Source organism: Penicillium brevicompactum (assembly GCF_028827555.1).
Source record: "Penicillium brevicompactum strain IBT 35665 chromosome Unknown utg000009l_segment0_segment0, whole genome shotgun sequence".
Taxonomy (NCBI): Eukaryota; Fungi; Ascomycota; class Eurotiomycetes; order Eurotiales; family Aspergillaceae; genus Penicillium; species Penicillium brevicompactum.
This window is the reverse complement of record NW_026623212.1, coordinates 592,788-620,333: the sequence shown is the minus strand read 5'-3', so window position 1 is coordinate 620,333 and position 27,546 is coordinate 592,788. Positions and strand designations below refer to the sequence as shown.

The following is a 27,546-nucleotide window of genomic DNA, read 5'->3' as shown; positions in this document are numbered from 1 at the left end:
TCGTAGTACACAAACAGATTGTAGATCTTCTTGCCGGATGCTACAAACAGATGTATTTCAGGTATGCTCTAGTGCTCTAGTACTCCAAGTCACGGAGGTTGCCAGAGAGCTGGAAGCTCCATTGGCTTTGTCCCCTTCGCTGCCCACGGCGATTGTATCGGTCTCCCGAGGTCTGTAAGCTAACCTGCCCATGTGGGCAGCAATTTTATTTTGATTAGCAAGTGTCGCTGCATAGAGTTTCTCAATACAGACCATGTTATACGTTTCATCGGCGTTTGTTGTGTTTCTCGCTCTAATTCAACGCGATACGTTGCGTCCATGGATGCTCTTTCTCACTCTGCCCAGGGTCAATCTAGAAAGTGAGCTCCTTTCAAGCTTGGTTTCAAAGTGCTCTTTGCGGCCCTGGGACTTGGTGTAGTTATTATTCGGTCTATCGAAGTATAATATTCATAACGAACCTTGAGAGTGGGTTTCAAGGTATCAAGGTTATTCCAAGGAGTCCAAGCTTATACTTGTGGAGGTGGACCTTGGAGAGGTCAAACAAGTCTAAGGATCCTGGTGTCGCAAGGTTCCGATGTCGTTCCAAAGTTGTTCTCACTTAGGTTGGTTATATATCGCCGCACTCAAGCAAACCTCATCTTCGGATTAGGACCCAACAAACTTTCAAGTTTTGAGGACACAACCTAATAGGGGTGATAATATAAATGGAAATAGCATGATCTAAAAAGAACATTGTGATACTCACCACGAATGACAGAATGAAATAATTTGAACCCTGGAGTAGGTGCATTGCGCTGACTGCTTCCAACCTTGGAAACTGCCCAGGTGGGCTAGGAGCCGATAGCCCCAACGCCCCCAACCCATCGGTGGGCCGGGCCCAAGACCTCGGGACTCGACCCCCGCGGGTTGGGCTTTGGGCTCAATAGGCAGGTGCAGAAGTCTAAAAATGATATGACCTTAGCAATTACCTATGAGAATAAAGTGAGGGATATATTTTGATACTCGTCACAACAAAAAGAATCTTGCTTGGGCTAGCTTAGCTGTCTTTGAAGCGAAACAAAAAGACATCAAAGGCGTGGTAGAAATAGGCAAAAAAAGATAAGTTGGCCCACTGGCGGGATTGATCCACCGACCTCGCCATTACAAGTGGCGCGCTCTACCACTGAGCTAAACGGGCAACTATTATTGGTCATCCATAACTATTTAAATCTATGACTACATCATTTATCTGCAGATATGAATCAAAAGGAAATGTCCTCTGATCAGAAGTGGTAAAGTGAACTGCCCTAGAGAGAGGTCGAGAGAGGCTCAAACTGTTTTTTATTTATTTTCAGAATAGTAGGCACTGAGTCTACTATGTGTATACAAGGTGTCTGACAAGGTTATATATGAATACAGTACAACTGCGGAGCGCTGATATAATTAGGGATATTTAATAAATGCACTGGAAATACCAGCTGATGTGGTGTATCAAATGTAAACAAAATGGAACTCCATGCTAGAAAGCAGAACTCTAGCAAAAGCTCTAGCAAAAGCCAATCAGGCAAACTGGCCACACGCCAGCGCCACTTTGAAAAAATCCAACCAAACTCCAAAACTCAGCATATACAAGGTCTTTGCAAGTAGCAAGATTACCAGCTGGACAACTGTACAGTAAGGGGGAAGGGAACTCTTTGGTCTAACCAAAGAAAGCAATCCCTAATTCGTGACGGTCGTAAGCAACAAGATGCGAGGATCCGATCAAGTGCCATTGTAAGGCTGTGGACGCTCAATCTGAGCACTCTTGCGGTCGATCTGAGCGCTTTTACGCTCAATCTGGGTACTAGGGCGATCGACTTGCATGCTGGAGCGCTCTGCCTGCATACTGCGACGCTCTTCCTTGACTTTCTTCTTTTCCATCTTCTTCATGGCTTCCTGGGTGAGTTCCTGGCGGAAGAGGCGCTCGACAACGTCCTTCTTTCTCGTGCGACGGTCACCGATCATAATTAGTATACCACCGGTGATGTTACAAGTGATGGAACAGCACAGAATAACGGTGGTGAGAGTTTGGGATCGCTCTCCAGGTTTTTCCATACTCCACGTGCAGGCACCAAGAGCCATTTGGAGCAGGGAGTGCATGTCGAGGATGACGACGATGGCGATGAGGAAGCGCAGAGGGAAAGCGTGGTGTGTATAGGTTTCGTGAGGTTTGTAGAAAGTGTGCGACTTGGCGAACTTTTTCTGATGATGCATCAATCGAAGCTGTTGGCGAGCATCGAGGACAGAGAATTCGTGTTCATCCTCCTTGGGGGTGTCTCCGAATTCCACGTCCACATCCTTCTCCGGCTTCGAAGGAAGATCGTTCTTATCCTTGAGGCTCGGTAGAGCTCTCTTCCGACGAAGCTTCCATGTCAAAAGTGTGTAGTGGGCGATGAAACTCATATGATATGTATCAACGGCACGGAAAGGAGCAAGTCCATCACCCATAATGGCGAACAGGGCGACCAGAACGTTATCAATGACGTTGATAACGTATAGTTGTTTTCCGCCCACATTGATCCAGCCTGCACAACTTGTAAGTGTGATGAACACGAAGCAACAAGCTAAGAAAACTTACCAATCAAGAAAAGTACCCAAGCCAGACCGAAAAGTGTGATTAAGGTTGCGTACAATGTGACAAGGAAACCAAGCGCTGGGCCGTGTTAGTAAAGCAGTGAATTTTGAGCGAGAGAGATATCACTTACGCTTCCGCACATACTGTCCGAAGCCTTTCATGGAGCGTTTGAACTTGGAACGTCGAGAGTGAAGCATGTGTCGAACGTGATCGTTCAACTCAGCAAAGTCCTCTCTCGTCCATCCCTCAAGCCCATGACCCTCGGGCAGAATAGCGTAGCGGGGACCACGGTGTACAGACGACATGCTCGTTAATGGGCGGAGTTGTTCAAGAGTCGGACGTTGCTTGAGCTTCGCCTCCTCAGACAGGTCACCCTCATCCGTTGTGGTTCCCTGCTCTTCATCCGAGGAGTATTGCGGTCGGGTGATGGTATATGTGGGCATACGATTGATGAAGCCACCCAAATTCGGAATGAACAAAGAGTTCTGCACATTGGTAAGAGTGGATAGCGCCGAGACCTCGGGGTCTAATCATGTTAGTTCGATGTATGGGTTTCTTGGCGCATGAGCAGGACCTACCGATCACATCTAGCACATCCACCACATGGGACCCATACTCATTCGTCGGTTCTTCATTTTGTTGCGAAAGCGTCGGTGGGACACCCGTGACCGTTGAAGCCCGGTTTCGCGAGAAGCGATTCATCGCAGATTGGCTTGCCCGTCGAAGCCGACCCGGGGGCCGTGCTACCGCAGCAGGTGCCTCTGGTTGTTCTGTTTCGGTCGACTGGAAGTAGTCTCCTCCATCCTCCTGGGCGAGGTGGACCGGTGGCGGAGAGGTCACTGACAGGCTTGGGCGCGATGACTCCTCAGTGACTGGCATCATGCGCCCGGGTGTCGCTACCCTCGAGAGAACATCTGGCGGAGGGGAGGACCAGCGCCCCGGTCTTGGCTCCGAGCTGCTACGCCTTCGGCCGTGGGGTGAGACTTCATCCTCTTCCCTGGGAGGAGGAGACTGGATGGCCTGTCGTTCGATGGCAGGTGTCTGGTCCGCCGGTAGGTTCTCGGTGTTTATTTGAGGGATGGAAGGGAAGCGGGACAGACGGATGCTCGGTCGTCGCGTTCGTGAGCTGGATCGTGTGCGCAGCGTAGATGGGCCTGGCCTTGTAGGCGGAGACTCGGTGGGCTCTGTGGGTTGCCCCTGCGAGCGCTCGGGGTCCCCGGCCGGCTCGATGGGATCCATGTTGAAGCGACAGGATGAGCCAAAAGCACAAGGACTGAACTTCTCTTGAGATCTAACTGGTTTCCCCCTTGGTATACAACAATTGGAAGATAAGCTCTAAGGGGAAATGCAAAATGGATGACTCAGCGTCCCCATGGGAAATCTTGTTTTTTGGAGTGACGACCGCAGTGGACCTCCAAGTCCGTCAGTCTGGCGCTAGACTGTCGATCTTCATCCAATATTGGCAGTCTCCTGTGAGCACTCGTAGGTAGATCTTGGAAAAAAGTTGTCTAGTATATTCACTTGTTCTGCGCAGCCCTAGGGTCACACACAAGTCCAGGGTGGCAACGAAAAGTCAATTGTACATCATCGCGATCGGAATGGCTCCGGCCTGAATCCCCAGGTGTCGATATGGCATCTCAAGCACCTTACGCGGCCTATCGCAACCATCCTACGACGTCACCAAGAGCTTTGTAGATCAACGCTGATCGTAGCAGGGTTTTACCTCTGTTGAATCATGCTTGTACTGTAGATCTAATGGGTTCCAAGGTTGTATGTACCAGGTATAGAGTGGGATCTGTGCGTGTCTTGCCAAGGTTATAGTTATACATGATCACTTTGAAAATTCAGACTAGTACTTGGACTGGTACAAGCAGTGATTTTGTATTAAGGAATTGACTTAGATGGAGTACTCAATACTCCGTACTCCGTATCCCATACCTATTGCGATGGGAAAGCATGCCTTTTGTGTTCATTGGTGTAAAATATCTATATATTGCTTTTTAGCGCCCACCTGAAATGGGTCTGGAAGGGCCTCGGGAAAACATGTCATTTTTAAACGGGTGGATTAGATATAATTTTTAACAACTAATGCATTAAAGCAACTAAAGCTGCCCAGGTGCTGTCTGCATTGATTGGGTGTTTAATCAATTTAAAGCCATTGAGGTACTCAATACTCCGTACCTGTGAACAATGTGAGTGCAGTAAATGGTTGCCTTCGTCAAACCATGTAGATTTGTACGGAGTACCGCGTGGTAGACTCCGTACCTGCTCACATATCATATGATGTGAAGAAAGCAGTGAGACTCGAACTCAATCTGAGTCCAAACTAAGTCACAGAGACCAAGTCAGGTAAAATCGAGGTGTTCAAAAAGCATCACTTGTGCGTGTAAATGAACTAATTTTTTATGGCCACAGCAGTACAGAGTCACTACGGAGTATTAAAAGTAGCCCTGGAGGCATGGAGAGGTGGATCTCAAGGAAGATCAGCCTACGGGATACACCGATGTTATTTACGGAACATGTCACATATGCACATGTACGGTACCAGTTCCGGATGATGTGCAGCTAAACGTGAAAGTTGAAACGGTTCAGACTTGAAACAATGAGGGTAATTTCTCGTTGAGATGTGAAGTAAAGAAGAAGTTGAAGCTATTGATGAGTCATTAAGACCCAACCTGAAAGGTCTCCAGAATGACATCAGCTTGTTTACAAATTGAAATGGCGGGGCTTAGCTTGGGAAGCTGAGGGCCCTAGGGGATGACCCCCCCAGAGAGACTGCTGGGGGGGCTGCCGGGGGGCCCCTGCAGGGTCAGTCGCGGGGCCCAACGCCCCCAGCAAGCACCGATCGCAGGTGATCCGCAGGTGATCGCGATCGGAAGCTCTGACTGGGCTAGTGCCACACCGCCTCTCCTTTCCCTTTCCATCTCCTTCTTCCATCATCCTCTTTCCCTTCTCTTCAAGATCCAGTGAATCAAAAACTTCAAACCCATCTTCTCTTTCAATTGGTATCTAGGGCACGAAGCTACCCTGCTCCTCGCTCCTCTCCGTCAAGTTATATTTCAGCTGCAATCAACCCCCTCCCGACACTTTTCATCCCCACAAGCATCTCAACCATCAAGATGTCTGCCGTCGACGCACTTGCTGACTCCGTGGCTGCGACCACCATCTCCGACAAGCCCGAAACCAACGGTGTGACTTCATCTCAGGCCGCTAACGCTGCTGCCGCCAGCGCCGATGAGGGTCGCCGTCTTTACATCGGAAACCTCGCATACGCGACCACAGAGGAGGAGCTCAAGGAGTTCTTCAAGTCCTACACCATGTGAGTAGTTAAATATGCCGAGTGTCTCGCAAGCTGCCCCAGCTCGTTATGATCAGTCTGCGGGATACTCTCACTTCTACGGTTCATTCTGACTCCTGACTCTCTCTCAGCGAGACTACTTCGATCCCGGTGAACCCACGCACTAACCGCCCCGTTGGCTACGCGTTCGTGGATCTTGCCACTGCCGCCGAAGCTTCTGCTGCCATCGAAGCCCTCTCCGGCAAGGAAATCCTCCAGCGCAAGGTTTCCGTGCAGCTTGCCCGCAAGCCAGAGCCCGCCGAGCCCAAGGAAGGTGCCGCCAGCAACGGCGATGCCGCCAGCGGCGCTGAAGGTCGCAAGCGTGCTGGTGGTCGTGGTCGTGGCCGTGGCCGCGCCCGCGGTCGCGGTGGCCGTACTGGTCGCAGCCGTGCTGTATGTCAAGAATCCCTCTCCCAACTCGAATCTGCCCACATGGACTTTCTGGACTGGTTACTGACTATCGAAAAGGCCCAGGATGACCAGGAAACCCCCGAGGTTGCCGCCGGTGAAGCCCCTCTCGCCGACGCTACCAACGACAAGGATGCTGGTTCCGACGCTGGCAAGTCTCGTGCTGCCCGTCCCCAGAAGCAGCGTGGTCCTCCCGAGGACGGAATCGCTTCCAAGACCAAGGTCATGGTTGCTAACCTTCCCTACGACTTGACCGAGGACAAGGTTAGTCCCCCTTTCACCCCAAATTAACCCCAGTCCTCCATAGACTGACTTGGCCTGCTTGTTCCCCCACAGCTGAAGGAAATCTTTGCCGCTTATGAGCCCGTCTCCGCCAAGGTTGCTTTGCGTCCTATCCCCCGTTTCATGATCAAGAAGCTGCAGGCCCGTAACGAGCGCCGCAAGACTCGCGGTTTCGGTTTCGTCAACCTTGCCTCTGAGGAACTCCAGAACAAGGCTGTTACCGAGATGAACGGCAAGGACATTGATGGCCGCGTCATCGCCGTCAAGGTCGCTATCGACAGCCCCGGAAAGGAGGATGAGGACATCAACGCCCCTACTGATGAGGAGACCCCTGCTCCCGCCCAGGAGAATGCCGCCCCTGCTGCTGCCACCACCGAGGCTTAAATCACCCAACCACTATTACACAACCTCGAATAAAGTCTTCGCTGATTGGGTCTGGGATAGGAATGGTCACGGAGGACTGTTCAGGTATAGTCACGGTGGTTTGGCGCAATACACAGACTACCGTGGATATATTAGCTTTCATGGGATATTGGGGAAATGAGGAGGATTGATGACTTTTATCGGACGACATGGTCTTAGTTGATCATGCTGGGGAGCCTTCTTTGCTGATGTGAACTCCAGTCCTTAACGACTTTTTTTTTGCCTTTTGTATTGTATCTTAGCACCCATTTTCTAAACGATCACGATCTGCCACACTGGCAATTACCAAGGTTATATTCCATGAGTAGTTCCACCTTTCATTACTCCGTATACAGCATGGAGTAACTAGTATGCTTCGTAGTTAGCGTTCGGACATGACGCTAAGTCGGGGCGACCCTTGCCGATCAGAGGCAAAACATACTCGCGTCAATTGTTTACTGTCCTTCTATCAATTGCATCGCCTTTGTCCTCTGAACCTCGTCATTTTACCCGAGGGACTAAAATTAAGACACGAAAAAGGGGTAGACCAAACTGCAAAAGTGCCGAGTCGGTCAATTCTCGCGAGATCTTAGCGCACTCCGTCATTTGCATTCGCTACCCCCGCCTGGCCGCCTTGGTATAATCACTGAAAGATGTCTCGAATGTGGGAGGTTGATCCGGAGACGAAGACAAAGGTGTGATTTCGCCCCTAGCGGTGTTCACTGCAGGGTCACCGCGAGTATTGACATGTGGCACAGCTCCTCCAAATCTCCAAGACGAACGGAAATGACAGGTGCTGTGACTGCGGCGCACCCTCGCCTCAATGGGTACGTCTTTTCCCCTCCAACTCCACGCCATTGTATCGCTACATGCGCTACCCTGGATCGCACAGTACCGGGTTGTCATCTACAACTGCTAACCCCTCGCCCGCCATGGGCTGGTTCTCGAATAGGCTTCCCCAAAGTTCGGCACCTTCATCTGCCTTAACTGCGCTGGTACACACAGAGGTCTAGGCGTGCACATCTCCTTCGTGCGATCGATTACAATGGATGCCTTCAAGCACGCCGAAATCCAACGCATGGAACTCGGTGGCAACGAGCCATGGAAGACCTTCTACGACGAACACACCGTGACTGTATCGGAAGGCCGCACATTCGAAGACTCGACGATTAAAGAGCGATACGAAAGCGAAACAGGCGAGGAATGGAAGGAGCGCCTGGCGTGCAAGGTCGACGGCCGCGAATACGTCCAGGGCCAAGAGAAGAAGAATAACCCCTCGCGGTCGAGCACGCCGCTGAGCGTCGGTGGTAACAAGTCTACCGGACGAACTGAATCCCCTGCTGCTTCCTCTATCCGCTCGGGCGATAGCATTCGCGGCCCTACGACCAAGAAAGAGCAGAATGAGGCTTATTTCTCGAAACTTGGAAATGAGAACTCTACGCGCAGCGACGCTCTCCCTCCTTCGCAGGGCGGCAAGTTCACTGGTTTCGGAGGTGGTATGCCTGAGTCTTCTGCGAATGACAAGCGCTCTTCTGCCTTCGGGGGCTTTGGGGGCTTTGGCGGTTGGGGAGGAGGTGGTGGCGGCGGTGGTGGAGGACAGCCGTTCGAAGACCTCCAGAAGGACCCCATGGGAACTATCACTAAAGGATTTGGATGGTTCGCGTCAACAGTCGGCAAAAGCGCAAAGCAGGTCAATGACTCTTATCTCCAACCGACTGCCAAGCAGGTACGAGCTCCATTCAATGTATCCTGCCATCGGGTGACCCATATACTGACAAAAACATCCAGCTAGCTGAATCCGACTTCGCAGCGCAAGCGCGCATCCACGCCGCAACCTTCGGCCAGAATATGCAAACAGGAGTCCGCGGCGCGGCTGACCAATTCAACCGCTTCGTCGAAGGCGAAGATGGCCGCGTAGACGGACAGCGCGCTCGCGTTGAGCCTGAGCGCCGGGATTTCTGGGATGATTTCTCGTCTCTGGGTGATCAGGAAGCGCCCAATCACCGCCGTAGTGGATCTCAGCGCTCTCAGCGGTCTGATGTTGTTGGCACGGCTGCTATGCGGAAGGGCCCTGCGGCTTCTTCGTTGGCTAATTCTACACCTGCTGCTTCTGGAGCGGAGGCTGATAAGCATGCACCTTCGGCTACAGGTAAGGGGAAGGATGAGTGGGATGATAACTGGTAGTCTCTTGGTGACTTGAGACTTGTTTCTTGTGCCGTGCTTTCATGGCTGCTGTTATCTGTCTGTTTGCCTATGCTTGAATGTTTCACATATACCTTGTTAGAATCCTCTTTGACAGAGGTTGTCTCTTTGCGCTTTTCACCTACTTCGCATATAGCTTTCAAAAGGTTGGAGAGAGAGCTCGAGAGGAGAGCTTCTATGATTAGTCTATACGCCCCGAAGCCGAACTCGATATCACTCAAATTTACTCAGCAGCTTCAAGCCTGAAGAAGATTCCGGGATGAATTAAATAGGAATGATGTACATGCATGAGATGTTTCGATGAGATATTATACAAATGTTTCGAGTCAGTCTTGACTCGCCGCCAGCTTTTTCACGTCCTAGCCCCAGAGACACGAGAAATGTCCAATTAGAATGCACCTCTCAACTCCGCAAGTACCGCCTTCTGCCTCTGAGAAGACATGTTCTCGAAACGGTCGACACTCATGACAAAAGTGCCTCGACCAGCCGTCAAACTGCGCAAATGCTTAAGATATCCAACCATCTCCTTCAAAGGTACCTTGGCCGTGATTGTGCGCGGCCGTGTCACAGAAGCAGGGATCTCAACACCAACGGATTGCGTCTCGAATGGATCCGGAGGAGCATATACACGGCTCGTGTCGATAGGCGACAGCGCCTCTTCCTCAAGTGCTTGAGACGTAGGTGAGGCATCAGTGCCAGCCAGAGGAATTTCCTCATCGAGCGAGATGATGTGTCCACCTCGCGAAGATGAGATGTCATGCACAACAGATCCGAGACTCGCTTCGTCGACACTGATAATCACGTTCATCACGGGTTCCATCATCGTGGTACCAGCACCGGCTTGTACATCGCGTAGTGCAGCCATAGTCGCTTGCCGAGCTGCAGATGTCAATGCCGAGGTGGATGTTTCGTTTCCGAACAGGTCTGTCGCTGGATCGACGGTCAATGTGATGCGGGTGTTGTGCATTGGGAAAGTAAATTGCGGACCGCGAGCGAGAGCTGCCACGGCTCCGTTTTGCAGAGCGGTGCGGAACTGGACTAGATCCATGCCCGGTGGGAGAAGCGGGCTGCTTTCTTCCTCGCCGCGGGAAGATCGGTCGACCTGTAGGCCCGGAGCGCGAACGACGATCTGGTTTCCGTCGTAGGATTCAACGAGAAGGGTGTCTTGGTCCATTTGCGGGGCCTCAGCGTTCTCGTCTAGTTGTTCTGCAACTGCTGTGCAGCCTGCTTTTCCTTTGCGACCGGCGATCTCCTTGTCGAAGATCTTGGTAACTGGGTTTGAGACGCCGAGGGCAGATTCACGGTAGCCGATCTCAATGCGTCCCATGGTCGCCTTGGCCTTGAGATCGTTGATGAGTCGGTCGCGGGCGATTTCAAGGTGCAGCTCACCCATTCCGCTCAGGAGGGTTTGGCCTGACTCTTCATCAACGTTGACGTGAAGACTGGGGTCTTCGCGGAGGAGAAGCGCCAGGCACTCGTGCATACGCTTTTCTTCACTCAGGCTGTGTGGTTCCACGCTGGTAAAGAATACCGGCGGAGGTACAGCGATTGGCCGAAGCTGGAGACTGGTAAGTGGCTCCGGGGGTGTAGCTTTGTTGCCTGCGTAGGAGACGAGGGTATCTCCAGTTCTGGTCTGCTTGAGTCCGACCACAACTCCGATGTGACCGGCTGGAATCGAGTCTACCTCCACAGCGTCATTGGCATACATTTTCAGTAGACGTGGTGCACGCTCAGAGAGACTGAGGTTGGTATTGTACAGCAGACTGTTGCGATCCAATGAGCCTGAGTATACACGAACGTAGACCAGAACTCCTCTCTTTGCGTCGTTGACGACTTTGAATGCTAGTGCGCAACTTTGTAGCTTGCTGATAGCATCGTTGGAGGAGCTTTGTGAGGATGCAGACTTCTTCTTATGCTGTTTTCCTTTGTGTGAAACGGCAGCCTTCTCACTTTGTTGTTGAACGATCAAGTCTCCAGACAATAGGCCTCGAAGCCCTCCCTTTACACCACCAATGCTCACCTCTGGATCTGGGGCCTCGGGTGGACTAGGAAGAAGATCCACAATCGAGTCCAACAAAGGTTGCACACCCATGTTCCGGAAACTGGCACCTGCAAACAGAGGAATAATTCGGCTGCTCTGGTCTAACACGCAACGACGTAGACTCTGTATGAGATCAGCCGATGAAACAGCCAGATGATCTTCTTCGCATTCGAAGAACTTTTCGACAATCTCCTCGTCATGCTCACTGAGCAACTCCACTAACGCGATACGAGCCTTTCGCAACTCTTGCGCTAAAGCCGGTTCTTCCGCGTCCAATTGTTGAAGATCGAGCATTTTCACAGTACGGCCGTCCTCGCCTTCCTTCCATCGCAGCCCTTGGAGATGGACTGCATCTGCCACGCCAATGAAGCCGCCATCTCCCCCTGCGAACCAAGGAATCTGACAAACGGCTGGGTAAACACCCAAGCGAGAGCTCACTTCTCGTACTGTCCGACCGAATGCAGCTCCATCACGGTCCAGCTTGTTCACAAAGATAACTCTGGGAATCTTATATGTACTGGCCTGGTTCCAGACCTTTTCTGTTTGTGCCTCAACTCCAGCAACACCATCCAGAATGCAAACAGCACCGTCGAGGATACGCAGAGATCGCATGACCTCAAAGGTAAAGTCCGCGTGACCGGGTGTATCAATCAAATTGATAGTGTGTGGGTAAGAAGAGCGCCGAATTGGCCCATCCTGCTGTCCTGCCGGCGGAATTGGCTTTCCATCTACCTCTCCAGGAGGCCAGTGGAATGTGATGGCAGCAGATTGAATGGTGATTCCGCGTGCACGCTCAGCAGGAAGGAAGTCAGTGACTGTGGAGCCTTCATCGACATCACCAATGCGCCGCGTGAAGCCACTGTAGAACAACATGCGCTCTGTAGTAGTGGTCTTGCCGGCATCGATATGAGCGATGATACCAATGTTTCGGGTTCTGTCCAGCGCTTCGCTCTGACATGCTGCCGAGGTAGAAAATCGCTGTAGGTGTTTGTAGTTGGACTGAGAGCCTTTGGGTGAAGAACATATCATGCTCTTGATATTGGGATTGGTCCTATATAAGGCTGACCTCATACGGCACATCCCCGAAGGGAAGCGCGACAGTGAAGCTACAACCATTCCGAGGGAGAGGCACCCGTATGAATAGAAGGAGCAATTGATTTCAAGGCGACATCAGACGTATGCTTTTTGCCCTTGTTTATTGTGAAGAGCTGTTCGAAGCAAAGAAAATCGAAGCGCAAAGCGGACTGGGGATCGCGAGCCTTGGCACACGCATCTCTCCACACCCGGACACTTGCCTCTCTCCGACTACTTGAATTGTGTACCTCACCGCTTGCAATCCTCGGTTCTCTTTTATTACTTGCGTGTGATGCTTATTTAGGCAATTCTTCCATTGCCATCTTAATCTAAAGCTGTACGAGGTATGTCTTGACTCTCTTGAAGCTACCTGGCCGTTGCTGTGGGGGGTCTGATCTCCAGCCATCTGAATACTGACGCCTACGACAACTTAGCACCTCCCCCTTGTCAGCGAACCCGCTCCTTGCATCATATTCCGGACGAAATGGACTACTCCACGATAACCAACGATCCGGACCACCCCACGGAGGCTTCGCCCTGGGGTTCGCCGCGCGCTGAGCGAGGGACGTTCCCCACCTCCAACAATGACATCCCATCTTCTCCGCTGCCAGGGCAGGAGCCGTTCGCGGATCAATCTGGCCGGGGCCTCAATGGGGAACCGCAGTCCCCAGATCTTTCCGCGCAGCTCCAGAGCGCACAATTGGGAGATCCGGACTACCCCCAGGAACATTCCCCGTTCGCTGCTCAGCAATCCTTGAACCCCCAACAGCAGTCGCCCGCTCCCGCACACCATCAGACCGAACAAAGACAACCCCCGCGGCCTGCCGGGCCGACTTATAAGATCCAAGGCAAAATCACGGGTTTGGAGCGGACGGGCAAGAAAGACCCCATCCTGCGCTTCGAAGTTCACGTAGGTCTACCCTGTTAAGCAATCTCATACCTTGATCAATGGCTAATTTGTGTCTTTGTTTGACTACAGACCAACATCCCCAAGTTCCGCACTACACAATACCGTGATGTGCGCCGTACTCATTCCGAGTTTGTCAAGCTAGCAGACCACTTGGTGTCCGCCAATCCCGAATGCCTCGTTCCCGCTGTACCGTCGCCAGTCACACCCGCAGGTGCCGGTACAGAGGAAGACGAAATTCGGATCAAATCGGCAATGCAGAGGTGGCTTAATGTTGTTCTCAACAATGACGTGCTGATTCAAGATGACGAGGTCGTGCTCTTCGTGGAGAGTGACTTTGGGTATAGCCCAGTGCTTCGGATGAAACAGCCTGCAACTGGAGTGCGACGCAAGATGCTAAAGCAATTCGCACCACCACCCGATGACACCCCTGAGCTGCAGGCTGCTCGTCCAACTGCGAAGATGCTCTACCTGGGAACAATGGACTCAAGCCACAAGGTTGATCGAGTGGTCAAGGCCCGCCGTGGTATGTTAATTGAGGAGATTCTGCTCTATTCTACATTCAGACCAATTCAAACTAACTTCTTTCAGGCCTTGGATTAGCAGAATCTGACTTTGGTGTGAAGCTGGGTCAGATGCACGTCCAGGAAACCCACCCTGGCCTGGGCGCCGCCTACCGCAAGCTCGGTAAGGTCGTTCAGACCGTCGGTGATTACCACGCCGTTCAAGCCACAGCAGAAGCCACCACCCTTGGAGAGCCACTAAGCTACCACTCATCAGACGCTTTCATCGTGAAAGAGACCTTGACCAACCGGCACATTCTGCTTCGGGATTTACTACAGGCCCAGCAAAACGCCCGAAGCAAACGCGCTGCTGCTGACCGCTTGAAGGTCAGCTCATCGGTGCGCCCTGACAAGGTAGATGAAGCCATCAATGCCCTCGAGGAGGCCCAGAGTCACGAGGATCACTTGACCAAGCGTACTCAGCGTGTCACCTCAAACCTCCTCCAAGAGAAGCGCCGCTGGTTTGACCGAACCACTCAAGACCTTTTGTCCAGTCTGCGGGAGTACACTCTGCGCCAGATCGAAGCGGAGCGCCGCACCCTGGCAACTCTCGAGAGTGTTCGCCCCGACATTCGTGCCATTGATGCCTCCGGTGGTCTGAGCCGATTGGGTCGCGAATCTCACCCCACGGCTCGCCGGGCCAATGTGGCGTCTAGCCAGGGACCCAAGGGTGACTCGTGGAGTGGCGTTCCCCGCCGCACCGACAATATCGGGCGCAGCATGAGTGGTAGCTTCACTGCACCCTCGCTTGAGGATGATGACGAAACCAGTGGTTCCGGCAAAGGGCGCAACCGAGCCCCTAGCCAGGTTGGATCCATCGCGGAAGAGGATGATGACCGCCTTGATGCCCGAAACGCAGCTAGCCGGCTGGCCACCAGCACGTTTTAACCGGGCTCTCAGTATGCAATGAGTATGTACATGTAGCCCGGGCACGGATTTGTGATTCCCCTTTCTTTCTCTTTGTTTTTTGTGTTTGTGTTTTTCCATCATGTTACCTAAGCCTATAAACACCATGGGTTACCTACTGCTCTAAGGTCACTCTGAATACTCCATTATTATCACTCCCGCTGTAGCTATAGATACCAGTCACTAGCAGCGTGTTTCCGACATCCAATCTATTTACCTGCAGCCCAAGCCACACAAAGCCTCACTTGAGTGATCATTGACTCCACAAATCGAACTTTTGTGCCCCATCATCTGGCACCTCAAACCAACTAGCCTTCTCAGCAAGGAAAATGTGAAGACTTGGCTTGGGGATTTGCGCGGGACCCTCATTGAGCGTTCCAGCAGCCAGGCCCGTAAGCCCTGCCCACCGATCGAGAGTCATACTGACACTGGAGCCACATCGCGGACAGAAGCTACGCGTAGCAGTATTCGTCGCCCGGCGCTCCGTGGGCTTCACTTGCCATTGGATATCGTCACTCGCGAAATGTGCCCAGGTCTGATATGGTCCACCAGATTGCTTGCGACAGGTGCCACAATGGCAATTGACGAGACGTGTAGGTGGGTTGGAAGTCGTGTAACTGATGTAGCTACAGGCGCAAGATCCGGAGGTCATTGTGGTTGTTGGGTTCAATGATGACGAGTGCTGCTGTAGTGTTAACTCATATCCACCTTAACATCATACGAGGAACTCCGTCGGTTTTTGAAGCATCAACAACAGTGTGTCTGAGCTGAATACATACAAGTAAGGCGAATTCTCTCAGATGGACCAGGATTCCGGGAGGGTGTGCATGCAGAGTAGCGTCAACTCCCCGCATATATGGGTGATTTCAAAGCATAGCACCATAGCACGTAAGTTCGCTTTCGGGGCTCGTGATCAAGAATTTTGAGTTCTTATAGTCTTCGATCCCAGTGACTGATTTTTGGTCCTTGGAGTGTTTATTTTCACTGACACAGCCCTGGGGCGCTGGATATGAACATACCTGATCATTCCCAGTACTCAAGTCACCGGCTACGTTGGCGGGAGGTTTAACTAGTTGCCGTTGCCATTGCCCGTCCGGACTGGAGGATCCATTCTTTAGTCCGTAGCCAGGAAGAGATAACTCAACCTTGGAAGTCACGAGCAGATATACCGGAATTGAAATTGAGCTCGACAAATTATACCCCGCCGTCCTGATTGCGAAAGAAGTCAAAGAGAAAGCTGACATTGTATACTTCGTACCATGTGCCCCGAGGTCCAGATTCGCGACGCAAGATAATCTACATACTTTACCCACTGTGATAATTGATGTCTTTACCGCTCGAGTCATTTCCAAATACCCATGGCATACCAGCGTCGAAATACCATTGCAATTGATCCGTTCATGCTTCTGACACCGGTACCCGACCTCATAGTCAATGATAGGCCTGGAGGGCGCAGAGACACATGGAATGGGCCAACCAATCAGAATAACGAATTGAAGGGAATTGCCGAGCTGATTCACATAGCTTCCTTCTAACCTTTGGCATCGCAGAGTGAACGAGCATTCTTCGTGTTAGCCAGTGGGTCTTGAAGTTGCCCTCTTTCCAGCAGTCATTTGTGATCCAGTCCACAGCACCAGTAGCAAGATCCACCTCTGGACCTCTAGGATAGCTAAAGCTCCGTCGGGGCGAAGCTAGGGCTTCATTATCGGAGAGTATTAGAACATCTGGCGTTATGTTCACATTAGGATACGAGCAGTGTGTAGATACCTGGCCCTGGAGGAAGCAGCATCTCAGGAGGCACCAAGGTCGTTTAAAATAACGAGTGCTATTGTCCTTTTAGAAACGACCGTTCTGTTTGGAGAAACCTTGGAATATCCAGCGTATAATTGCGCAGGTTGCATTTGATACGTGATTCTATGACACCTGGGGTTTTTGACGTGGAGTATTTGGACATTATTCAGACCATTGAGATGTTTCATTTTTCAATATAGCGCAATGTGTATAAAAGCTATTAGCTCAAGAACCATTGTACTGTAGTTTTGAATGGAAATAAAACAAGTGACGTGAAAGAGCGAATGAAGTGAGTGGAGAGGAACGAGTGGAGTGAAAGGGTCGACACCTGAGGCCCCCTGGCACCTGCGGACCAAGCTTCAACCCATCAGCATCTTCGATCTTCACCTTTCACGCCTTTGGCTTCTACACCTTCTTTCGCACGGGACATCTCCACTGGTATGCTTGCCTTGCGCTATCTTCACCTGCGCTCTCCCATCACATTGGAATCTCTAACCAGTGCTTTTCCTTGATTCCAACAGAATCGACTGCATGTGTCTCTACCTTTCAGTATCCCGTCCCACCTTCACCACCCCTCGCGTCTAATTCGGTTACGCACCATGGCGCCTGGGCACGGTGGTAAGCGGAAGCGCGTTGAGCGCTCGTACTCCGGTGATTCAGGAAGCAATGACAACCAGCGTCCTTCTCCTCATCGCCCCGGAACCTTGAACATGGCGCACCACCCAAATAACACCCTACACCAATCCCCCTCCCACGAGCAGAATGAATCGCGCGATAGATCTCGCCGACAGTCAAACTTCGGCCGGGCTGGTTCCCGACGCGAATCTCATGACAGTCAAAATTTTTCGACCTCCCAGCCCAAAGAGCCGAACGCGATGTCACCTCCACCCGTTGTCCAGTCCAAGGAAGCACCCCCCAATGGCGACAGTTCCGCTCTGCAACCTTCACCCTCTCCAGCACCCAATACCCCTTCTCAGCAACATGCAAACCCGCCTTCTCGCGCTGGCTCCGAAGCTGCTCCCCGCCAACCCTCTCTTCCGCCCGCGCCTTATGATTACGAATATGTGACCGATAACGCCGTTCAAAACTGGACATCTACCGGAAAGCAGAAGGTGGTGGGAGATGGATCAGCAGCCTGCGCTCAACAAGATTTCATTCAGCTCTCATCTGTGTATCAAGAGCTGTTGCGATCTGCTACCTATGGTCGACTGTCGCCATCGGAAGCAGGCAATGCTGTCAAAGAGATCATTGCCGACTATGCGGTGCATAACGATGTGGACATGGAAGCTGGCAGCGGAACTGCCTCGACCTCTAAACTCGACCCTCGCTCCTTGTTCCTCGACACACTCTCCATCGTGACTGACGCCGATACTTCGAACCCCGCCCTAAAGCCGCTCATTTTCGCGACCGGAATTGACGCCTCTTTGATGCGCCTTCAGCTGGAGACACCACTGCTTCAGTCCTTGGGATTGGTTCGCGACACCTTTGCGCGAATGGGCATTCGCAAACAGACGAACTTGCTCTATCGGCAATCTAACTACAACCTGCTGCGCGAGGAGTCTGAGGGTTACTCTAAACTTCTGACCGAACTTTTCACCACCAGCAACAACGAACCGCCGTCAAGCGAAGTGGTTGAAGACACATTTGAGCGAGTCAAAGCTATGATTGGCGCATTTGATATGGATGTCGGTCGTGTGTTGGATGTTACACTGGATGTGTTTGCTGCAGTCCTTGTCAAGCAGTACCGTTTCTTTGTGAAGCTTCTACGGGCTAGCTCTTGGTGGCCCAAGGAAGATACCTATCAGCACGCAGAAAATGGCCGTGGCCACTGCGGACTCCCTAGCTGGGCGCTGCCTGGGTCAATTGGCTGGGTGACCACAGACGAAGAGCGATTGGCCATTGTACACTCCAATGAGGAGCGCGACCGCCAGTTTTGGGATCGGGTGAGGGAAGTCGGACTTCGCGCCTTTTTCGAGATAGGCCGCAAGCCAGTCTCAGAGAAGGAAAAGCAGGAGAGTCTATCAGAACCTCACGGCTCATCTTTCGATGAGGATGTGACCCGCTCATGGCTCGAAGAGACAGGCACATTACCACCCAAGGGCAACCGGGTCGCGGCCCAGCTGCTTGGTTTCAAGCTCAGATTCTACTCTTCTTCTGCCCGCACCAAGGCGGATGTCCTCCCTGATAACCTCATCTACCTTGCCGCCCTACTCATCAAGGTTGGCTTTATCTCCCTCCGTGACCTTTACGCCCACCTTTGGCGCCCTGATGACACTATGGATGTCCTGAAAGACGAAAAAATGAAAGAGAAAGCGGAGCGTGTGAAGGCTAACCGTCCTGGTGGCGGAACGAACGCTCTGATGATGGCCGGTGCTCTGTCAGACGATACAGTTCCTCCTCCCCGTCTGCGTGACGAACCCCGAGTGACAACACCTGCGAAAGACCAAGAACCCGAGAAGGCATCAGCCAAGCCGGAAGACGAATTACCAGATCCTTCAGACCAGAAGGTTCTTTTGCTCAAGAGTCTTCTCGCCATCGGCGCAATCCCCGAATCGCTCTTCGTTATTAGCAAATTCCCCTGGTTGATGGAAGCATACCCCGAACTACCCGAGTTCATCCACCGAATCCTTCACCACTCCCTATCCAAGGTGTATGCACAGTTCCGACCTGTGTTCACCACTGGCGACTTCCCCGGGGCTCAGTGCACGGTATCCTCCGATCAACACAGCCACCCGAAGGGCCAAATTGCGCTCACAGTCCCTCCCACGAAACGAGTTCTGAGATGGGCTCAGCTGGACAAGGAGGACATCGAGGATGGCACCGACTATCGATTCTACTGGGATGATTGGTCCGACAACGTTCCAGTCTGCCAGTCTGTGGATGATGTATTCGCCCTTTGTTCCTCCTTTTTGCTGCTTTCTGGCCACAAGATTGGACAAGATGCCAGCCTCTTGGCGAAACTTGTTCGCATCGGCAAGGGAAGCTTGATTCAGGATAAGTCTGAGGAAAATAGAACGCGCTGGCGCGACCTCTGCAAGCGTCTTCTGCTACCCGCTGTCAGTCTGACAAAGGCGAACCCCGGCGTTGTGAATGAAGTGTTTGATCTTATCAGCTTCTTCCCTCGTGATATCCGATACAACATGTATGCCGAGTGGTACTCAGGACAGACATCGCGACTTCCAGACATTAAAGAGGCCTTCGATCAAGCCAAGGCAGAGACCAAGGACACCCTGAAGCGACTCAGCAAGACCAATATTCGTCCCATGGCTCGTGCACTTGCCAAGATTGCCTACGCAAACCCCGGAATTGTCATCACCGTCGCTATCGGTCAAATCGAGTCATACGAGAATCTCATCGAAGTTGTGGTTGAGTGCGCTCGTTACTTTACCTACCTGGGCTATGACATTCTGTCCTGGTCACTCATCAACTCGCTTGGCCAGAAGGGACGAAGTCGTGTTCAGGAAGGCGGCCTTCTGACCAGTCGATGGTTGAATGCCCTCTCGACCTTCGCAGGCCGAGTCTACAAGCGGTACTCTGTGATGGATCCAGCGCCTGTTTTGCAATACGTCGTCGAGCAGCTTCGACACAACAACTCGACCGATCTCATTGTCCTTGAGCAGTTAATCAGCTCAATGGCAGGTATCATCTCAGACAACGACTTCAACGATGCCCAGATCCAGGCCATGGCCGGTGGTGATGTGCTCCAATCTCAGACCATTCTACAATTGCTCGACAAGCGTCACGAATCCACTATTACCTCCACCCGATTGCTCAAATCGTTGACCCGCACCAGACTTGCTGGCCAGCTATTGGTCGCAATCGCCCAGGAACGTTTGACCTGTGTCTACAACGAGTCATCTTCAGAGCTCAAGCTGCTCGGCAACATCTTTGATGAAATTCATCGCATTCTCACTCAGTACCTTGATTTGCTTCGCAGCAATCTTTCGGTGGATGATTTTGATTCTTTTGTTCCAGACTTCGCGTCACTGGTCAAGGACTTTGGAATTCAGCCCGAAATTGCTTTCTGGATCAGGCGGCCCAGCATTGCCCAAAAGATCACCCAGGCAGAGGAACCAAAACAAGAGAAGGGACCTTCGAATGTTGGGGAGAATGTTGCCTCCAAGCCGAACGGTGACAGCATGGACACCGCTGAAGATGGGAACACACCCTCGAAATCGGATGGTGCACCGGCAGACAATGCCATGGAAGTTGACAAGTCTGATTCAGATGAATCTGGATCCCTTCAAGTTCCTGCTGTCAACGCCGAGCCACTGGCAGCAAACCCCGTCATGCAAGATCTAATCGACAACATCAAGTCTTCTTTGCCTGCAGAGACTTGGGAAACCATCGGAGCACACTTCTACGCAACCTTCTGGCAGCTTTCTCTTTACGACGTTCATATCCCCCAAAAGTCCTACGAGGATGAGATTGATAGGCTCAAGCGACGAGTGGTGACTATCAACAATGATCGTTCCGATCTCAGCATGGCAGGAAGTTCGAAAAAGGAGTTCCAGAAGAAGCAGATCACCCAGCTGCAGGACCGCATTTTGGACGAAAACAAGAGCCATTTGATGGCGTATGGACAAACACGATCTCGGCTCCAGAAAGAGAAGGAAAGGTGGTTTGCCGGCATGCGTCTCAAACACGACTCTCTCAACGTTGCGCTTCTCGAGCAATGTTTCATTCCTCGACTTCTTCTATCCCCCCTCGACGCCTTCTTCTGTTTCAAAATGTTGAAGTTCCTCCACAGCTCAGGGACACCCAATTTCCGCACAGTTGGTCTACTTGATCAACTGTTCCGTGAGCACAGACTCACCGCTCTCATTTTCCTTTGCACATCGAAAGAAGCAGACAACCTTGGCCGGTTCTTGAACGAAGTTTTGCGTGATCTTGGTAGATGGCATGCCGACAAGGCCGTGTACGAGAAGGAGGCGTTCGGGGCCAAGCGAGATCTTCCTGGATTCGCGAAAAACGTCGATCCCGAAGGTGTGCCAGTGATGTTCCTTGAGTTCGAGGATTTCCGTCGCCTGTTGTACAAATGGCACCGGCTATTTTCTAATGCTCTCAAGAGCTGTCTTGGAGGTGGTGAATACATGCACATTCGCAATGCGATTAGTGTTCTGAAGGCGGTAGTCCAACACTTCCCTGCTGTCAACTGGATTGGCCGAGACATCCTCAACTGTGTTGACTCTCTGAGCAAGAACGACGAGAGAGACGATGTCAAGATTCCCGCTGCCTCGTTGATCGGTGACCTCAACAGACGGGAGAAGAAATGGATGCTACCCCAGGCATTCAATCTAGTGGCCCAACAACCCCAGTCCGCGGACAAGGCAGCGAAATCCGCAACCCCGGGATCTGCTACGCCTGCGGCCTTGAACGCTTCAGCTCCAGAGTTCAACCCCTCTGGTCCCTCAAAGTAAGTGATAATTCAAAAAGCACGCTCTTGGCGTTGACTAACCTGCGACCTTCAGACCACGAGGTGCTCCGAAGCAGAATCAATCTGGCAAGACTGAAGTTGAGGATGGTGAGATTGAGGACGCAAAGATGGGCGATGTCAGTTCAGGAAAGGGCAATGAGACCAAGCCTGCTGAGGCCAGCTCTCAGACTAAATCCGCAACACCACTCACTACTGAAGTGAGCCAAGAGACCGCATCTGGAGATCGCTCAAGATCTCGGCCCAACTCTCGGGCACCTACTTCAGGGCGTCAGGCCGATATTCCCAAACGTCCTGACATCCGTCAGCAAGTCCACCCGCCTGTTCGTCCTCCGCCACGCCTCAGCGATGGCGGAAGACTGCCTCAACGGCCTGAAGGGTTGGATGATCGACGGGAGAGGCAATCCGACTTCGGTCCTCGTGGTCGGCATGGAGGCGGCCCTGACCATGGCCGCTCGTTCGAGAGCCCGGCAAACGATGTCCGTGGTCGACTCAATGAACGTCTTGGCGAACGTGATCGCGACTTCCCCATGCGACCTCCAGCTGATGATCTCATGCGTGGTCCCCCTCGTGATGCTCGCGGAGGCCGAGAGAATGGCTGGCCTATGGATCGCTCGGGGCGCATGCGTGGACCTGGCCCTGGGCCCAATGACTCCTTCCAGGGACGTGATGGTCCCGCACGAGGGGAGCTGATGCCTGATCCCGTGGACAGACCTGTTGATCTTCCTCGACGTGGAGATATCCCCAGGCCGGAGAAAGATGATCGTAGATCGCACCCTCAACGCCCTTTGTCGCCATCCCGACCTGCAGACTTACCAAATCGTCCTGAACGATTCCCTCCTCCCGATGATCGTCGACCTCCCGTTATCACTGGTTCTGCCCGGATTGATAACCTTCCCCGAGGACCTCGCAGCGATCGCCAAAGTGACCCCAGAGATCCCCCAGCTGGTCCTGATATGAATCACGGTCGTCTCCGCCAGCCAGAACCTCCCTCTGAGATCCCTGCTGGGCCTAGAAGACGCAATGGACGCAACACCTCTGGACAAGGTCCGCCTGTCACTAGCTCGGCTAATGCCACCACTCCTCTTCCCGACCGACAGGCGCCTACGGGCCCTGGCCGACAAAACGCACGCGATGCACGTGATGCACGCCCAGCGCCTGAGCAAGCTGCTGCTCCGCCGCAGCCCTCGGGCTCAGCACCTGCCCCTGGGATTCATCCGGATCGACTCAGAAACCTTGTGGATGAGGTACCCTCCAATGTTCCCTCTGGACCTCGCGGAGGCTCAGGCCCACAGCAACCGCCTCGAGGCCCCGTTGGCTCTTCAGGGCCACCTATGACCCCGGGTGCTTCTCCTCCCTCAGGACCTTCCGGAGCAGGATTTAGCGGAGAGCGTGGCCGCGGTGATAAACGGTTTGCCGGTCTCAACAACATGCTACAGCAATCCAACGGTGGCAGCGAGCGCAGTGGGAATTCCCCATCCGTCCGTGGAAGAGGGGCCAATCGCCAATCGAACACCATGGAACCACCGCCAGCTCAGACTCCAACCCGTCCGCCCATGGGCCCTGCAGGACCTCAAGAAGATCAACCTCGCAGCCGACCCAGCGGTGGCCGGGCTCCTGATTTGATGGACAACGTTGTTCCTGACGCCGTCCGTTCTGGACGAACTGGTGACCGCAACCGTGAACAAGACCCTACACGCGAGAATGAGCCTGACCGCCGCGAGGGTGGCAACGGCCGTAATCGACGTGATGGTCGCCGAGGTGACCGTGAACGCAACCGCCGAAGCGATGTAGGCGGTGCCAACCGCGACGACAAGGACCGCACCGGTGAACCCCGCGAGAGCCTGCGTCGTGTTCAAAGTTCCCGCGAGGAACTACGACGCCGAGATCGACGTGATCGCCCTGACGGACCCCCTGAAATGTCTGGGCCACCTTCCGGTGTCAATGCCCCCGAGGGCGAAGGCCATATGCGCCCCTCCTCATCCCAGGGAGCGCCCCCTCCACCACCACCACCTCCTCCCCCTCCCCCAATGCCTGCAGGCAATGATCGCCGTTTCAACGCAGGTGGTGATCGGGGACCTCGATCCGACAACCGAGATCGCGAGCGCGAGCGTCGCGGTGACCGACGAGACCGGGATACCCCCGTGAAGGTGGGGGTGGCTCTGGACACCGCAAGCGCACTCGACAGGGCCCCGATGACAACAATGACGGTGGCCGCGGCATGAGAATGGGCAATGACAGCAAGCGCCCTCGCCGAGGAGCGTAAACTGCACTTCTTTTTTCACCTAATGACTTCATTTACACCAAAAGGAGAGATGGGATACCTGGTTCAATTTGTTTCTCTATGTTTCCTCATTCTCTCTTCACTTTACCCCAATTCTTTCATATCTATCTTGCTTGCATTCTGCCCGGTGTTTGGGGACCAATTACTTCTGTACTTTTTTTTCTAAATGAACACAATTGGCAGTCTCATTAATCAAAATCCACTCCGTCGGTATCACTAGTCGTATCATCCAATCTGAACTTTCCATAGTACGTTCTAATCCTTCCAGTCCTTCCAGCCTGTCCAAGTAAGCACAGGCTCCGCGGGCCGATTTCCGCGTGTTTTGCCCCGCCTCCCAGCGTGTCGGCTAAACCTCGGCCTTGCATTTCCCTCCGTGGCTGATTGAGAGATCGGTGGACCTGCTGCACCATTGCGTTGTCTCTGATTCGATCTCTTGTATCTCGTCACTGGCGGTCCCGCGTCAGAGGTTCCCCTCCCAGTTGGCTTCGTAACGAATTTGCTTCGAACCCTCGAGTATAAAGTGGACCCTTTGTCAACTCATCTCGAATCGTCATACCGCTCCTCCGAGGCATAGTTTGATTTCGGACTTTGCTACCCACAATATTCACGAGTCTCTTTTATTTTGAACAAGCTCTGAGCACATATTCCTGGCAGCGAGCCCAGATTACATCATGCCTCGAATCGATGTTGAAAAGGCAATTGAGGAGCTCACGCTCGGCGAGAAAGTCGCTCTCACAGCCGGTATATTACCCATATTCTTATGGGAACAATGTTTGTTCAATGCTGATACTTCATTTAGGTAAGGATTTCTGGCACACAGCCTCCATCCCACGTCTGAACATCCCTGCACTGCGCATGTCCGATGGTCCAAATGGCGTCCGTGGCACACGCTTCTTCAACGGCATCCCAGCAGCCTGTTTCCCCTGCGCAACAGCACTAGGTGCCACATGGGATGCAGAACTCCTTTCCCAAGTTGGTAGCTTGATGGGTGAAGAGGCGATCGCAAAAGGTACACATGTCGTCCTCGGCCCAACGATTAACGTTCAGCGGTCGCCGCTGGGCGGACGTGGCTTTGAATCCTTTTCTGAAGACGGCGTGCTGTCTGGTACGCTGGCCGGACATTTCTGCAAGGCCATGCAAGACAAGGGCGTTGCTGCAACTCTGAAGCACTTCGTTTGCAATGACCAGGAGCACGAGCGGATGGCTGTTAGTAGCATTCTCACGAACAGAGCGTTGCGTGAGATCTACTTGATGCCGTTCCAGTTGGCTATGCGAATTTGTCGTACGCAGTGTGTCATGACAGCTTATAATAAGATTAATGGGACTCATGTCAGTGAGAACAAGGCTATAATTGATGATATCTTGCGCAAGGAGTGGGGTTGGGAAGGTGTTATTATGAGTGACTGGTGAGTTTTTCCGTTTCAATTCAATAGTGAGAGGTATCGTATGGTGTTAACTGGGTGGTGTTCTGGGTAGGTTTGGAACTTACAGTACCTCCGATGCTATCATCGCCGGCCTTGATATTGAAATGCCGGGCAAGACCCGTTGGAGAGGAGAGGCTCTTGCACATGCTGTCTCGTCGAACAAGGTTGCACAGTACCAACTCGACGAGCGAGTACGCAACGTCCTTAACCTCGTCAACTGGGTTGAACCTCTTGGTATCCCAGAGGACGCACCTGAGAAGGCACTCAACAGACCAGAGGATCAAGCTCTGATGCGTCGCGCTGCTGCTGAATCTGTTGTTCTGATGAAGAATGAAGGTGATATTCTTCCTCTCAAGAAGGACGGATCATTGTTGGTTATTGGACCCAATGCTAAACTCTCGGCTTACTGTGGTGGTGGTTCGGCGTCATTGGCTCCTTACTACACAGTGTCTCCCTTGCAAGGTGTATCTGCCAAGAGCAAAGGAGATGTCAAGTTCAGCCAGGGTGTTTATTCGCACAAGGAGCTACCACTTTTGGGTCCGCTACTGAAGACTGCTGATGGCAAGCCTGGATTCACTTTCAAGGTCTATAATGGACATCCCGAGTCTGGTGCAGACCGTGAGGTCGTGGACGAGTTGCATTTGCTTGAATCATCTGGCTTCTTGATGGACTACGTTAACCCCAAGATCAAATCCATGACATACTACGTCGACATGGAAGGATCATTCACCCCCGAGGAGAGTGGTGTTTACGACTTTGGTGTCACAGTCGTTGGAACAGGACGCCTCTTCATTGATGACGATGTAGTCGTCGACAACACCAAAAACCAAAAGCAGGGCTCCGCCTTCTTCGGCACCGCCACAATCGAAGAGCGCGGTACTAAAGAGCTCAACGCCGGTCAGACATACAAAGTCGTCTTCCAATTCGGTAGCGCACCAACCTCAGACCTGGATACCCGTGGAATCGTTGCCTTCGGTCCAGGCGGCTTCCGCTTCGGCGCCAGCAAGCAAGACAGCCAAGAAGAGCTGATCGCCAAGGCAGTCGAGCAGGCCAAATCCGCAGAGCAAGTCGTCATCTTTGCCGGACTGACTCTCGAATGGGAGACTGAAGGCCATGACCGCGAGCACATGGACCTGCCCCCAGGCAGCGATGAGCTTATCAGCCGTGTGCTGGAGGTCAACCCTAACGCAGTCGTCGTTCTTCAGTCCGGTACCCCAGTCACTATGCCATGGGAATCCAAAGCCAAGGCTCTGGTACAGGCATGGTTTGGCGGTAACGAATGTGGAAATGGCATAGCCGATGTCCTCTACGGCGACGTCAACCCCTCCGCCAAACTGCCCATCACCTTCCCTCGTCGCCTGCAAGATAACCCCTCATACCTGAACTTCCGTTCCGAGCGCGGCCGCGTTCTCTACGGTGAAGACATCTACGTCGGTTACCGGTACTTCGAGAAGAGCGATGTGACGCCTGGCTTCAGTTTCGGTCACGGATTGTCATACACAACCTTCTCGCGCTCTGATCTGCGCATCGAGACTGTTCCCGAGCAGTCTAAATACGCCGAGTCCGGTGAGCCGGTCACTGCTTCCGTCACTGTATCCAACACTGGCTCTGTGGCTGGTGCGGAAGTTGTCCAGCTGTGGATTGTGCCTCCCAAGACGGATGTTGGACGCCCTGTACGCGAGCTGAAGGCGTTCCAGAAGGTTTTCTTGCAGCCTGGTGAGACTAAGACTGTGCAGTTGGTTGTGGAGAAGAAGTTGGCGACGAGTTGGTGGGATGAGGAGCGTGAGCAGTGGATCTCTGAGAAGGGGAAGTATCAGGTTCTTGTCACTGGTACTGGTGCAGAGGAGCTGCTTGGTGAATTCGAGGTTGGGAAGACAAGATTCTGGCTCGGTCTGTAG

The 27,546-nt window shown here is 52.7% G+C and overlaps 8 protein-coding genes across 8 annotated transcripts; 5 read left to right on the top strand and 3 right to left on the bottom strand.

Moving 5' to 3' along the window:
• Positions 1–1,740: 1,740 nt before the first annotated feature.
• On the bottom strand, positions 1,741–3,832 carry N7506_011676 (DUF2985 domain-containing protein; the record flags this gene model as incomplete). The annotated part of the gene is made up of 4 exons (XM_056960967.1): positions 1,741–2,543; positions 2,597–2,671; positions 2,724–3,119; positions 3,172–3,832. The coding sequence occupies 4 exons, from the start codon at positions 3,830–3,832 to the stop codon at positions 1,741–1,743; spliced, it is 1,935 nt and encodes a 644-aa protein (XP_056805501.1).
• A 1,880-nt stretch (positions 3,833–5,712) lies between these two features.
• Positions 5,713–7,004, top strand: N7506_011675 (Nucleotide-binding alpha-beta plait; the record flags this gene model as incomplete). Its single annotated transcript, XM_056960966.1, has 3 exons — positions 5,713–5,912; positions 6,023–6,602; positions 6,675–7,004. The coding sequence occupies 3 exons, from the start codon at positions 5,713–5,715 to the stop codon at positions 7,002–7,004; spliced, it is 1,110 nt and encodes a 369-aa protein (XP_056805500.1).
• Positions 7,005–7,675: 671 nt separating this feature from the next.
• Positions 7,676–9,206, top strand: N7506_011674 (GTPase-activating protein GCS1; the record flags this gene model as incomplete). Its single annotated transcript, XM_056960965.1, has 4 exons — positions 7,676–7,717; positions 7,781–7,849; positions 7,975–8,748; positions 8,811–9,206. The coding sequence occupies 4 exons, from the start codon at positions 7,676–7,678 to the stop codon at positions 9,204–9,206; spliced, it is 1,281 nt and encodes a 426-aa protein (XP_056805499.1).
• A 406-nt stretch (positions 9,207–9,612) lies between these two features.
• N7506_011673 (mitochondrial elongation factor MEF2) lies at positions 9,613–12,294 on the bottom strand (the record flags this gene model as incomplete). Its single annotated transcript, XM_056960964.1, has 1 exon — positions 9,613–12,294. One exon carries the CDS (start codon positions 12,292–12,294, stop codon positions 9,613–9,615), a length of 2,682 nt encoding a protein of 893 aa, XP_056805498.1.
• A 529-nt stretch (positions 12,295–12,823) lies between these two features.
• On the top strand, positions 12,824–14,697 carry N7506_011672 (retromer subunit VPS17; the record flags this gene model as incomplete). The annotated part of the gene is made up of 3 exons (XM_056960963.1): positions 12,824–13,249; positions 13,319–13,772; positions 13,838–14,697. The coding sequence occupies 3 exons, from the start codon at positions 12,824–12,826 to the stop codon at positions 14,695–14,697; spliced, it is 1,740 nt and encodes a 579-aa protein (XP_056805497.1).
• A 271-nt stretch (positions 14,698–14,968) lies between these two features.
• On the bottom strand, positions 14,969–15,367 carry N7506_011671 (GFA family protein; the record flags this gene model as incomplete). The annotated part of the gene is made up of 1 exon (XM_056960962.1): positions 14,969–15,367. The coding sequence occupies one exon, from the start codon at positions 15,365–15,367 to the stop codon at positions 14,969–14,971; it is 399 nt and encodes a 132-aa protein (XP_056805496.1).
• Positions 15,368–17,105: 1,738 nt separating this feature from the next.
• Positions 17,106–24,165, top strand: N7506_011670 (putative THO complex component (Rlr1); the record flags this gene model as incomplete). Its single annotated transcript, XM_056960961.1, has 2 exons — positions 17,106–21,922; positions 21,978–24,165. 2 exons carry the CDS (start codon positions 17,106–17,108, stop codon positions 24,163–24,165), a joined length of 7,005 nt encoding a protein of 2,334 aa, XP_056805495.1.
• A 730-nt stretch (positions 24,166–24,895) lies between these two features.
• Positions 24,896–27,546, top strand: N7506_011669 (beta-glucosidase; the record flags this gene model as incomplete). Its single annotated transcript, XM_056960960.1, has 3 exons — positions 24,896–24,965; positions 25,024–25,630; positions 25,701–27,546. The coding sequence occupies 3 exons, from the start codon at positions 24,896–24,898 to the stop codon at positions 27,544–27,546; spliced, it is 2,523 nt and encodes an 840-aa protein (XP_056805494.1).